Raw genomic sequence first — 14445 nt, forward strand, 5'->3', positions numbered from 1 at the left:
TGATCTCAACATTTATTTCTTAAAATGTTATAAAACATTTAACAAAATAATTTTGTGTGACTTACCCTCGAAGCCATTTTTGTGATCCATCTAAATACTTTATCGACAATTGATAGCAACATGGAAATAAGTTGTTTATGCACCAAACAACAAAATGGTGGAATCCTACCTTAAAGGAAAAAAAAATAATGATGTGAGACTAATCAACAACAAACAAGTCATTAGTTAAATTCAACATAAAAAATCTACCAACTCATTATATTTATTAATTAGGAAAAATATATTTGTGAATTCTCATCTAACTAGTTATGGGGTAGTAAGTGAGGAACTAACAACCTTCCCAATTATTATTATTATTACTCATAAAAGTTCCATGCACTCTCGAAGCCGCCACCTGACAAGGGTAGTTTCGTGAATTCATAATACATCAATGCACGAGGCTCCAGCGAAAAAGGAAAAACTGAAATTTCTCTTCAAATTCGGTTGGCAAGGAAAAACGCGCAATACAAAAAACAATTTAAAATTTAAATTTAAAAGAAACGGAAAAGAATTGGTGAGGACCAGAAATTAAAGTTATTAAACCATGAAATAATAATAAAAAAAAAGTTTTAAAAAAAACTCCCTCCCTTTTTTTTTAATCCATTTAAAAATTTGTGTGATTATTATGCTGAGTAGGAAGTGCGAAAAGCGAAGCCAAAAAAGCTGTTTCTTTCAAATTCATCTTCTCCATTCGTTGTGAGGAACCAAACGCGGCCTTGTGAGGCTGAGGCTCTTCCGCGAACACATTCAAATTGTTCTTTCCTCCGTTTTCTGAAGTTCCGAATCGCTCAATGCTCAACGATTCCTCCAACGGAAACGCCGTTCTGCAAGATCTTCATCTCACTCATTCTTCTCCACTAGTCATCTTCTGCGCATTCTGAGGTTAGTGGATCCGCTTCGCGAAACTCGGATTCAGTTCATGATTTCGTGCGTGTTTCTGTTTTTCGCGTTCTCTGCTTCTGGTTCTGTTTCGCGGCACGTTAAACGAGGAAAACTTGAAGACAATGAGGATTGTTGTTTGAAACTTTATTATCTTGATTTTTATAGTAGTTTCTTAGTGAGACATTTCCTCTTAGTTGGTATTTATATTTTTTCCATGTTTATGATTTTTTTTTTTACTGTTTTAGAAATTGATGTTTGAGTAGAACGTAAGATCTGTTGCTGTATGAATGTTGTAGCATTTTGACTAAAAAAAGAAAGGAAAAGAAAAAGAAGAGATTGAAGGTGGAAGACGTTTTCAACCTCATTTAGGTTGGGTCCATAGGATTAGGCTCAGTGGGGGCGTGGCTGTGTTATGTTAGGTTCATGATTTTGAATTTTACAGCTTGGAATGAGGTTCAAAGTGTCAATTTAATGGCGACTTTAAAGCCTGGAGCACTAGATTAGAGAGAAGAGAGTAGAGTGTGTGTATGTTGAGCTAGGGTCCCCTCTCCATTATGTTATCCTGATTAAGTCATTCATTGGGACCTTGTTTTAAAGTTTGAAAGGTCCATTTGTATGTAAAGTTAACTTTTTTGTTATTGAAAAATATTATCGCTTTTTTGCTTTTTTGCAATTTGCAATTGTTGATGACATCCTTCCTTGGTTATGGCAGAGGGGTCTATAAGGGAAGATGTCTCAGACATCCAGTGCCCTGCCTGCCTTCCACTCCATCAAGTTGTTGCCTCCTGAGTTCAAGTTTGCTAATAATTCTAACCCCGTTCTTGTGGAAAAACATGGAGATGTTAAATTTAGACGCACCAATCTGACTGGACCGAATGGTCTTGAGAATGGTGCACTGGTAGGGGAGGTTTCTAAGGAAGTTAAAGGCCGTGCTGGTGGCATGGATCTTTTTGATGAGGAATCGCCATATGGTGGGAAAGGTAGATCATTAAAAGACCGGCCGTCTAATGCAGATGAAGATTCAGTATCTGTTTCTTTGCCCCTTCCATCGATTTTGACATCCTCTAGGGAAAGCAGGTGGAATGATACAAATGCTTATGGTTCAAAAAAGGTAATTGTGGCTTTAGATTTCAGTTTTACTCTACTGCTGGGTTTTGGAATTACTCAATTTTTCTGCAAGAATATTCAAGGAATTGGGAACAATACATTTTCTTTTTATTTAATGGCTGTGTGAATGTACTGTGCTGGGGAATGAATGCGTAACTCATTGCTTTGATAAGATGCTTAAAATTTTTCAAAAGAAGATAATTGCCATTAAAGCAATTCCAGTCCTTTTGTTTACTGAGATTGTTTGAGCTCTCATTAATAGATAGTTTAAATTTTTTGTTTCTTTCTCTTACTTCTGAAATTCACTATTTCAGAAGCTTCAGTCTTGGCTTCAACTACCAAATGGGGATTGGGAGCTGGTAAAGATAATAACAACTTCTGCAGATGAATCTGTCATTTCACTGCCTAATGGGAAAGTAAGCCAAGTTACAATATTTCTCAAGAATGTTTGGTTCTTTTTTGGTCTGATTAACTGTACTCTTACCCCTGCGAATCACAGGTTTTAAAGGTGAAAGAGGATATTCTGGTACCAGCGAATCCTGATATTCTTGATGGAGTTGATGACCTCATGCAACTAAGTTATTTAAATGAACCCTCAGTTTTATTCAACCTGCAATATAGATACAATCATAATATGATATATGTAAGTCTTTATATTGCACAAGTTTTTCTCTTCAATATTATTTCCTTGTCATAACATCTTTAAGAGCAAAACTATGTTCAATTCAGACAAAAGCTGGGCCTGTTTTGGTTGCTGTAAATCCCTTTAAGAAAGTTCCTCTATATGGTAATGACTATATTGAAGCCTACAAGTGTAAAGCAATTGAAAGCCCTCATGTATATGCAATTACTGACACAGCCATCCGAGAAATGATACGAGGTAATTTTTTCCTTATATTTACATAAATGGATGACGTTTCAAAAGTTATGCCATTTGTTTTGAGCTATAACTTCTTACCCTGTCTCTTGCTTTGTTTACAGACGAAGTGAATCAATCTATAGTTATAAGGTCAGTATTTTTTGATTAATTCTCCTTTTCTGAGCAACATATTATCATAAACTATTTGGTGTTTCCTTATTTCCTTTTTTTTTTTTTAAGATGTTTCAAAGTTTTTGAGTGGTAAAATTATCCAATTTATGAATGATTGAACATTCAGTTGGTTGATGGTGTTCGAAGAATGTGTAGCATCTTGAGTGGTCAAATGTTCCTAATTTCCTATTTCTTAAGCTGGAATTATTTTTAGCATTGGTTCATTTTTCTGTTAGTTTCCCTTTCCCAAAAATTTCATCTATCCATATTAAATAATATTAAAGTTGCACTCACTCTCTAGAAAAAATAAAGAGAATTTTGTATATTCCACAATGTTCTTAAATTTGATTTGATATTCATGTCAAATAGACATAATTTTCTTGTTTTTTTTTCAGTTAATTTTTCAGCTTTCAAGTGTCTATATGCATGGATTTGATTTTGACTTTTAAACACCTGCATTGCATAATTTTTATTCAGTATTGGGTCTCCCTTGTGGTCCCTGCTTGAGATTCTTTTCTGTTTTCCCCTGTCCATCTATCCTTGTTGTTGCTCTAACATTCATATAATAAAGGAAAGTTGCTTTGCTGGCTGGAGACAAAATGACATATGTGATTTTGGGACGAGCTTCTCATTTTCCATTCTTTGATTAACATTGATGGAAATAAAAGCTTCTTTGTGGTGTTGCCTGACGTTTTCTGCATTAATATTAAGCTCAACTTGGTTTTCCTTAACCTTGTGTGCCCCTTAATTGCATTTGAATTGGGATCCATATTATTTTTGTTTATATTCAGTGGTGAGAGTGGAGCAGGGAAGACTGAGACAGCAAAAATAGCAATGCAGTACCTGGCTGCCCTTGGTGGTGGAAGTGGGATAGAGAATGAGATATTAAAGACCAATCCAATACTAGAAGCGTTTGGTAATGGAAAAACATTAAGAAATGACAACTCAAGTCGTTTTGTAAGATTCTCATGTATCATATTCATTCTTTTAGTTGATTCATTAAGAGATTTTGATCTTATAAACTTTTGGTGCTGAAATCTCTCATTTGATAATGTACAGGGAAAGCTCATTGAGATTCACTTCAGTGAAGCTGGAAAAATATCTGGTGCTAATATTCAAACATGTAAGTGAGATTGAAAATTTGTGTCTTCGCTTCCTCTGTAAGTTTCCAACTAATTATGCTAACATTTGCATCTGTGTTGAATCCATGTGATGCTCCTGGCTTGACCATACCATAAACAGTTTTGCTGGAAAAGGTATTTATTCTTTTGATCTAGTTTTGCTTTCCAATATGCGTCCATTTTATGTCATTGACACTTATTTTTACCTGGTATATGAACAGTCTAGAGTAGTCCAATGCAACGAAGGGGAAAGGTCATATCATATATTTTATCAGCTATGTGCCGGAGCACCATCATCTCTTAGGGGTAAGTGGATTCTTTTACCTTCTGTATCTGCTAATATATTTGTTACATAGGTGGGTTTTTGTTAGACTTTTTGTTTGACTTTGGCCTTGAAGAATATAGTTTTTAGTTGTAAAATATGGTTTTAGTTTTGTCCTTTTTGTTGGCATAACAGTTTTTTCCTATATTGTCCAACCCTCCTCTCTTGGGTGGGATTGTACTTGTAAGTGAATTTATTTTGTTGTTATTACTGGGTTGCTTTATCGTTGCTATTTGAAGTATATTTATTTAATAACAACCTAAAGAAAAGCCATGAATTTAATAAACAGGAACTTTTGCATATTCAAAGGATCAAAGTTAAAGAAAAGGATGAAGCCACAAATTAATAAGGATGATCAGTTTGGTGTCTTTTTTAGTTAGATAAAATCATAAAAGTCCATGCTGCCTAATTATATACAAAATTAATGATGCAAAAATCATCTTTATCTAATTCACTTATGGTTTGCTGTCAGAGTGTGCATCTTTCTTCGACAGCCACAAGTCATTCCTTGTAATAATAGTATGCCATGGGTACAATTTTAGAATGTGGAATCTGGTTTGTTTGGATCATTAAGGCATGTTTCTCTGGGATTTTGAAGAATCTAGAATCTCATCGATCCTTAGAATTTATTCTAACAGTAATAAGTCATATTTGGGTAGTTTTTTCAAAATCATTTCTCACATCTTTATAGGCTCTAGAATTGATTCTGGAAGTTAGATTTTATTGTTTCTTCAAGTTAATTATTGGTATGGATCCAAGCAATTTTGCTAAAATATGCCTACAATCAACATCATAAAATTAGTTTTGACAAATTCTATGGCTGGTAATTTCTTGAAGATATTCTTACAATAACTATTTACACTTCTAAAATTATTTTATTTTACATAAGGGGTGTCGCAAGTGATAAGATAGCATGAGTTGAATAGTTGGAGGGTCTCTGCAGCAGGGCTCCATAAGAATACTTAGTAGAACATAATCTCACATGTATGGGATTTTATGTTGCCAAAGATACAAGATTTTTTTTCTAGAATATTCCTATATGTAACATTAAGTTATGTATTCTTGTTTATTTGCCTTTGCTGTTTCATTCTGTTTTGATGTTTGATTTTATAACTCAGAGAAGCTAAATCTGTTAAGTGTGGAAGACTATAAATATCTGAGACAGAGCAATTGTTTTTCAATTACTGGTGTTGATGATGCAGAAGAATTTCAAATAGTCAAGGTATACATGATTTTTCATCACTTGTTGCTTATGAATGATCTGCATCCACATAGGTTTATATGAGTTTTTGGAATTTCCATTTTGACTTATGGTTTAATTCTGAAATAACAACATTGACATACATAAGTTTTTTCTCATGCTATTGTCAATTCTAGGAAGCTTTGGATGTTGTCCACATTAGCAAAGGGGACCAGGAGAATGTATTTGCAATGCTCGCTGCAGTATTATGGTTAGGAAACATATCATTTACTGTGGTCGATAATGAAAATCATGTTCAAGCTGTTGAAGATGAGGGTAAGAATTTTCCAGAATCTCTTCTAATGGAATCTACAACACAGATTTTTTCTGCTTGATAGGTTGCATATTACCAAAGGGATACCTTGTTTTGGCACTGCTTGGAAACTCCGGATCCATTTTACATTGCAGTACATCATATTTAATTGTACAAACAGATTGACAAGATCATAATCTTATATTGACAATAACTAAGAGGGGCCTTGGTGCAATGGCTGGAGTTGTTTCCATGTAACCTTTAGGTCACAGGTTCTAGTCAGCCTCTTGCAAATGCAAGGAAAGGCTGTGTGTTATAGATCCCCTATGTGGGTCTGACCCTTCCCTAGACCTGCTGCATAGTGGGAGCTTTGTAGCTCAAGGCTTCCCCATTTTTATTTGGATAATAACTAAATGATTTGGTTATGAATACTATCCATTGTGGCATACATTTTGGATAGGTATCCATTACTTGCCCCTATCTAGCTTTTGCAAATGCATTGGTATTAACACAAGAAAGCTGCCATAATTCTACGTCTGTTTCAATAGTTTGCTCACAATAAAACTCCCTGGTTAATGGTTATAGAAAAGCTTCTGTCTGGTGCTAGATTTTGTGTTCGGGATGTTCTTTAAATTTTCTAGAATGGATGGGTTAGCATTTTACTTCTGAAAAAAAAATGTTGGAAAGCTGAGAGAAGAGGAAAGATATGATTTGTATTTGTGTTGCAGAATGAAGTTGCTGTTTTTATTTTTTTCTTTGATATGGTTATTGGTTGATTTGATTTTCTGCACTTATATAATTTAACAACCATTTAGTAGCTTCAACTTCTTTTCATTTTCATATCATTACTGTTTTTTTATTGTGCACTTCATACCAAATTTCTGGCACAAATAAGTTTTGACCTTATTTTAGAAGCTTTAATGCATTATAAGTTATTTAATACCTCAGTTAAAAATGGATTTTGTTTCCTGACTTCTTATAGGGCTATTCACTGTTGCCAAGTTGATTGGCTGTGAAGTTGAAGACCTGAAGCTGACTTTATCAACTCGCAAGATGAAAGTTGGTAATGATAATATTGTCCAGAAGTTGACGCTATCTCAGGTAAAATGACTAAAATGTTGGTATTTACCTTTGTCTATAACTGTGGTTAGAAAAAATGCAACTTCCAAGGTGGAACATCTTGGGTATATGAATTTATATTGAATATTTCATTCAGCATATTCCAATTCATTTAATTTGTTATTACAAGGTAATAGAAAGTGAAAGAAAAGTTCATTAGTTATGAACATTGCCTCATTGGATTTTCCTTCTTAGAAATTCCACTGTCTTTAAATATGAACAACTGTTACTTTTCTTATCATGTAGGCTATTGATGCAAGAGACGCTTTGGCGAAGTCAATATATGCATGTCTGTTTGATTGGTTGGTTGAACAAATAAACAAATCACTTGCAGTTGGCAAAAGACGAACTGGCAGATCGATCAGCATTCTAGACATTTATGGCTTTGAGTCATTCAATGTATGTTTTATAATATATGAGAGATCTCCTTTATCTTATATATATATAATTTATGATTTTTAATATATATATATATATATATATATATATATATATATATATATATATCTCACTATCCTTATCCTGTTTAAATTTGAAATATTTTTTCTGTTGAATGCTGTGAATTTATGCACAGAGGAACAGTTTTGAGCAGTTCTGCATAAATTATGCAAATGAGAGATTACAGCAACACTTCAATCGCCATTTATTCAAGTTAGAACAGGAGGTATGGCCCATGTATAAACTGACTGCTTAACAACAGATAAAGAATACGTGTATAGCATATTTTTCAGGCAAATAGACAATTTTTCATTCAAATCTGCAAGTTCCCAATAAAAATGTTAATATTAAACCCACAACGTTTTTATCTTGGACTCTTACTTCTTTATAATTATTGCCTAATATTTCTTATTGACAACCTTTTTTCTTTTCTACTCCTCAATTTCCTTTGTTCTACTGTTTTTTATTCAGCGTAATACATAACTCTATAAAACATAAATTGGCTTTGGCCAAATCTACACCCCCCTCAATGAGCAAATTTCTGATAAGTTGCAGCTCCTTTGATAACTATCACTCTTAATTTGATTGTTTTCTCATTTTTTTAATTTTAACGTACATACTTGGTGCAATAATTTTAACGGAAGTAGTACCCTTGAAGCACTGAATATTTTCCACTTCAACCACCCCGATAAGCCCAAGTAGGAGGTTACCCTTCCTTTGGGGTTGGCCTCCATGCTGATGCTTTTTAAATTCTGTGTTCAAAGTCTTCCTATAGGTTAACACTAATAGGGTCCACACTCCCACATTCTATACTGAATTTAACAAAACCGCACTCACTGACACCTACTAGGCTACTACTATTTCCCAATTATGTTGGTAGAAATTGCTGGATACCAATCTTAACCTGGTTCCTTAATGGGCTCATGTGAGAAATTGCCCTCCAAATATCCATGTTCAGGATCACATAGTTCAACTTCCTCAAGTTGTTCTTAATTCTTTTTCAGGAGTTATTAGTATATTGGTGTAGTTTTGGAAAGCTGATGTATAAACAAGTTCTCATTTAAGTTGATGGTCATAAAATAAAGTTGAAAGTACTGAATGCCTTACTATAAAATAGAAAAAAGAAAAAAAGAAGAAAAAAAAGAGGCTTACCTCTGAAAGCTAAACATCTGCTTATGCTTGTTCCTTGTTTACAATTTTACCTCAGGAATATATCCAAGATGGCATTGATTGGGCTAAAGTTGAATTTGAAGACAACCAAGATTGCCTTAATCTTTTTGAGAAGGTACCGAGCTTCCTTTCCCCACTTTGAACCTTTTCTGTGTAATCTTTAGTTTGTTTATTTTAGAATATAGTGGCAAAGGGAATAGGGAAAACTTAGCTAATCTTCTTTTGCAGTGGCTGAATATAGTGCTTATAAGTTAATGTTATATATGCAATGTGATCCTTTCATGTCTGCTAGTTTATGTAAAAGAAACACAACTTTGGAATTTCCAAAAAGCGACACTATTTTCTTGGGTTCGTTTGTATTATTAGAATTTAGAAAACATACATATTTTAATGCTTGAATGAATATTAGGAATTGGGGAATCGGGATTGACATTTTATTATGCATAATATGAAGCACGTGTCATATTTATTTGTATATTATATTTATAAGTAAGCTACTTTGATGTTTGTTTTGTACATATTCTAAATCTTCCATATAACTTGCTATACTTTCTACCATTTGTTGTTTCTTTCTGCTGTTAAACTAAATATTTTGGGATGTGATTTTGTCTAGATGTTCTGCAGAAACATTGTGAAAAGCTTATGCTTTTCTTGTCTCGGTTTTTTATAAGACTGAAGCAAATATATTGGGATTTTGGAGTGAATTTTGTTAATTCAGAGTTCCATGACTGACATTTAAAATTTTACAATGTGCTCTGAATCCGAATATGAATATCATTTGTATTACTACTTGGTTCTTTTGTGATGTTTTGACTTCTTTTTTCCCTGACATAATAAGGCACTGATATGATGGTTAATGGTAAGATCATAAAATTTTGTGGCTAATATATATCTTTTATGTGCTGCGGAAAAAGACCATATCTAATAAGAAATTGAAAATTCTTTTGTCTTAGACTTTGCTTCTGACATGTGCAGAAACCACTGGGGCTACTGTCCCTGATAGATGAAGAGTCCACTTTCCCTAATGGCACAGATTTAACGTTTGCTAATAAACTTAAGCAGCATTTGAATTCCAATTCATGCTTTAAAGGAGAACGAGAAAAAGCCTTTACTGTGCGTCATTATGCAGGGGAGGTATTACTCTGGCCATTTTTATACAATTCTATTGGCTCTATCTGTTTATGCAAAGTGCTTGTAAATTGCCTTAAGATGAATGCGTTTAAGATTTACATTATAATGGTATCTATTTTGACATTCTAGCGTGGATTTTATATTGTGATACAACTACGTTTTATGGATAGGAATACACAATTCCACTATATTTATAACCTATTAACCATGTTTATGATTAAACTTTCATTGTTAATGTTTTTTAACTCCCAAACACTATCATTTTTCTTAAAAACAAAAGGTTATTTCTTATCAATTTAAGTTTTGCTCATCCTACCTGACTGTTGATAGTTTCACTTTTTCCCCAGGTCACTTATGATACAACTGGATTCCTGGAAAAGAACAGGGACCTATTACACTTGGATTCCATCCAACTTCTATCCTCAAGCAAATGTCATCTTCCGAAGTTATTTGCATCCCATATGCTTACTCAGTCTGAGAAGCCTGTAGTAGGTCCCTTACATAAGTCAGGTGGGGCAGATTCCCAAAAACTAAGTGTTGCTACAAAATTCAAGGTACATAATCTTATTTCTGATTTTTTCTTATACTTGGGTTAGGTAGACTAATGTTTTGGTTTTCCTAGCCTTCCAAATATAAATGCTAGAAGTTATTCTCGAGTATGCTATTAATGATATTCATCTTGATCAAACCATGCAAAATACTGATTCTAAGGCTTGAAAAAGGACAGCCACATCTAAATGTTAATAATCCCAATGATAAGTGTGACATGAACTGTCAATGAAGATGCTTCAAAATGGTTTTCTTAATTGTTACAAGTAATCAATTCATTTCATGTTTTAATTGTGAATTGGTTCAAGTGATCTTTAGCAGGATGGTATTTACATATACCGACCCTACTGTTGTAGTTTGTATAAAAGTGAAAATGGAAGTAGTGGAGTGGAATTTGATTGAAAATAATGTATCAAACTATTCATTTTTTAAAATACTTTATCAACAACATCCCACTCCTACCAAACACACCTTAAATATTCAGAGTTTTTTTTTTAGTATGTTGGGATATTTATCCTTCTTCAATTGACTTTAGAAGTTATTTCTGTTGGTACCCAGGGACAATTGTTCCAATTGATGCAACGTTTAGAGAGTACTTCACCACATTTTATACGCTGCATTAAGCCCAATAATCTCCAATCACCCGGATCATATGAGCAAAGCCTTGTACTGCAGCAGTTGAGATGTTGTGGGGTCCTGGAAGTGGTTCGAATATCAAGATCGGGCTTTCCAACTAGAGTGTCTCACCAAAAGTTTGCTAGAAGGTATAACATCAGAGAAATAAACTATGGTGATTAATATCCTTTCAAATTAGCCCCCTTCCCCCTTCCCCCATCTCGCTTTTGCACGTTTCTAACCTTTCTCTTATTAATTTGGGATTGGCAAATCAGATACGGTTTTCTTCTCCTTGAAAATGTTGCCTCCCAGGACCCACTTAGTGTTTCAGTTGCTATTCTTCATCAGTTTAACATTTTGCCTGAGATGTATCAAGTTGGCTACACAAAGTTATTCTTCCGAACAGGGCAGGTAAATACATGTCTATAAGATTTTTTGCACAAATTATTCTCATTTCATTTAAATTATTGTGGTGGTAATGAATGCCAAAGTATTGATTTTATAGCATCCGCAATTTTTATGGCTTTAACTATTTCGTTTACGTCAATTTAAAAATGAATTAGTGAAGGAAGTATTATTTCCACTCATTTAATCAGTTTGGACCATAATTTTCTGTTAACCTGGCCAATTGCCTCCTTTACTAATTTAAATTTTGCATCATTTGCTCTTTTCTTCTTGCTTTCTTGTCATTTTTTTTTGTTATGGTGTAAGCAAGCCGCTCTTTCTTATCCTACATCTTAGTCTTGTCTAACTTTGAATACTGGTAATAGTTTGTTTTATCGTCAGAGCTCGACATTAAACTTCATTTACTCCTAATTTATGTGCGTTGAGGTCACTTGTTTTAGCATCACTTTGCCTGCTCTTTTGCATGATAAACTGCTCCATGTATTTAAACCGGTTCTTGTGGTGGTTCAATATGCTTTTGCATCGTCTATTTAAACTGTTGAAATAGTTTAATTCCCAAAGCCAATGTTTAAACTTTGTTTACTCCTTTTTATTGCATTGTGTCTTTAATATGCTGCGTTTATTGTGGTTGCAGATTGGAATGCTTGAAGATACAAGAAATCGTACCCTGCATGGAATTTTACGTGTGCAAAGTTGCTTCAGGGGTTACCGAGCTCGTTGTTATCGCAAGGAGCTTTGGAGAGGAATCACTACTCTCCAATCATGTATGTCCTTTTTCTCACCTAATTCTTTCAGATTCCTTGGGAAGTGTAACTAACTATTTTTTTACCCGTTCCTGCAGTTATTAGAGGAGAGAAAAGCAGAAAGGGATATGTAGCATTACTTCAGAGACATAAGGCTGCTGTTATTATACAGAAGCGGATGAAAACAGTACTTGCAAGGAACAGAATGAAAACTATTAATGGTGCTGCAGTTGTCATACAATCATGTAAGAATTCTATCAAAATACAAAGATATATGTTACTAAGTTTTTTTGTCCGAATGTTCGAAGTAGTTAATAAAGGATTGAGAGCTCCAAAATTTGTTTCAAAAAAATTAACTGTTGTCTGTTATCCTCTCTTCAGCATGTGTAGTACTGAATGATTCTTTTTCAAAATTCCTAAATTTTGTTGTGGAAAATAACTGAACATTTCATAGTAATGTGAACAACTGTCTTTTCAATGATATTCAATAAATTTTGATTTATTTTTATTGCGTTTTGCAGTTATTCGGGGTTGGTTAGTCAGAAGATGCTCAGGAGATATAGGTTTATCAAAATCCGGAAGCACGAAGGTATATTCTTTTATAATTTCAGAAACTATATTTGAAGAGAATTGTTGTCATGGAATGCTTGTAAAATTTTCATCTTTGTGGTACTTACAATCATAAACCTCTTAAACAGACTAATGAGTCAGATGAGGTTCTGGTGAAGTCGTCATTCTTGGTTGAATTACAGCGTCGGGTACTTAAGGCAGAAGCTGCCCTGAGAGAGAAAGAGGAGGAAAATGACATTCTTCATCAACGTCTTCAACAGTATGAGAGCAGATGGTCTGAATATGAATTAAAGATGAAATCCATGGAAGAAGTATGGCAGAAACAAATGAGATCCCTACAATCTAGCCTCTCTATTGCAAAGAAGAGCCTTGCTATGGAAGATTCTGGAAGAAATTCAGATGCTTCTGTTAATGCAAGTGATGATAAGGATTACAGCTGGGATGTAGCAAGTAATCACAGGCGCCAAGAAAGCAACGGGACAAGATCAATGAGTGCTGGTTTGAGTGTTATAAGTCGGTTGGCTGAGGAATTTGAGCAGAGGAGTCAAGTATTTGGTGATGATGCTAAGTTCTTGGTAGAGGTTAAATCTGGTCAAGTTGAAGCAAGTTTGAACCCAGATAGTGAGCTTAGAAGGTTAAAACAGATGTTTGAAGCTTGGAAAAAGGACTATGGTGCAAGACTACGTGAAACAAAGGTCATTTTACATAAACTTGGAAGTGAAGATGGATCAATTGAGAAAGTGAAGAAAAAGTGGTGGGGAAGAAGAAATAGTACAAGAATAAGTTGATTTATTTTTTCCTTTTGGGGTTTGGCTTTGGTCTATGCACTGCTTTAAGGGCATTGCCAACTATATATCCGAAAATGATGAAAAATACAATAGAAAAGATACGATAGGAGTAGGAGGGAAGAGTTAAGGAAGAATGAATTGCTAGTTACTGTAATTAGGTTAGCCGTTGCTAGCCGCTTTTATTTATGAGAAATTTCTGCACGTGTTGTGGAGTTAGATACTCAATACGAACCTTGTGATTCATGTAAATCATCACACGTGCCTTGCTATGTGAATTGCATGCAAAAAAAAGCTAGTTTTCAAGCATTACACACATTTCTAAAGAGAAAAATGTATATGAATAGGTAGTGTAATGATTTTTTATACCATAATTTAATTCGTTAATTTTGATAATAATTTTTTTAAAATTATATCAAAGTTAGATTTTTAATTGGTTGAGAGAGAAAAGCATTTACATTAATATATATATGTATACCTATATAATTTAAAAATTATACTTTTACTCTTAGATATTATATAGATAGTGTAACTAGGTATATAATATAAAGTATAATAAGTATTTAGTCCTATTATTTTATGTTTAGTAACTATGTGATTGATACATAGAATTTATAAGCTAAATTGGTTTACTTTTCTTTAGAGATTTTTTTTATTCAATCATGCGATTTTTATATCCAAGACGTAAACTATTATTTAAAAGAATTGAGTTTAGAATTATTCAAATCCATACGTTGTTTCGCTCTTATTATATAAGAATAAACCAAAAAGACATTTAGAAATTGAAAAAAAAATGAAAAAATTATTTGAATTAATAGTTATTATTTGTCTATTAATTTCATGTGCTATATTAAATTTTAACTTATTATTATTTGTTAAGACTAACAATCATTAAATATAATTTCATGTTCTTCTAATTTCATGTG

General features: G+C 33.5%; 1 protein-coding gene across 1 annotated transcript; it reads left to right on the top strand.

Moving 5' to 3' along the window:
- Nucleotides 1-666: 666 nt before the first annotated feature.
- LOC109796625 (myosin-1) lies at nucleotides 667-13831 on the top strand. The gene is made up of 24 exons (XM_020356338.3): nucleotides 667-921; nucleotides 1634-2032; nucleotides 2343-2444; nucleotides 2528-2671; nucleotides 2758-2908; nucleotides 3010-3037; nucleotides 3850-4015; nucleotides 4118-4181; nucleotides 4301-4314; nucleotides 4401-4485; nucleotides 5620-5723; nucleotides 5879-6017; nucleotides 6977-7095; nucleotides 7360-7512; nucleotides 7688-7777; nucleotides 8759-8836; nucleotides 9697-9855; nucleotides 10200-10406; nucleotides 10960-11165; nucleotides 11292-11427; nucleotides 12056-12185; nucleotides 12263-12409; nucleotides 12686-12753; nucleotides 12863-13831. The coding sequence occupies exons 2-24, from the start codon at nucleotides 1652-1654 to the stop codon at nucleotides 13520-13522; spliced, it is 3531 nt and encodes a 1176-aa protein (XP_020211927.1). The 5' UTR covers nucleotides 667-921; nucleotides 1634-1651; the 3' UTR covers nucleotides 13523-13831.
- The last annotated feature ends 614 nt before the right edge of the window (nucleotides 13832-14445 follow it).

Source organism: Cajanus cajan, chromosome 7, assembly GCF_000230855.2.
Source record: "Cajanus cajan strain Asha chromosome 7, NIPB_CcT2T_4, whole genome shotgun sequence".
Taxonomy (NCBI): domain Eukaryota; kingdom Viridiplantae; phylum Streptophyta; class Magnoliopsida; order Fabales; family Fabaceae; genus Cajanus; species Cajanus cajan.

Coding starts and splice junctions, on each gene's coding strand:
- LOC109796625 (XM_020356338.3), top strand. CDS start 1,652: ATGTCTCAGACATCCAGTGCCCTGCCTGCCTTCCACTCCATCAAGTTG. Junction 2,445..2,527: donor TTTCACTGCCTAATGGGAAA/GTAAGCCAAGTT, acceptor TGCGAATCACAG/GTTTTAAAGGTGAAAGAGGA. Junction 7,096..7,359: donor AGAAGTTGACGCTATCTCAG/GTAAAATGACTA, acceptor CTTATCATGTAG/GCTATTGATGCAAGAGACGC.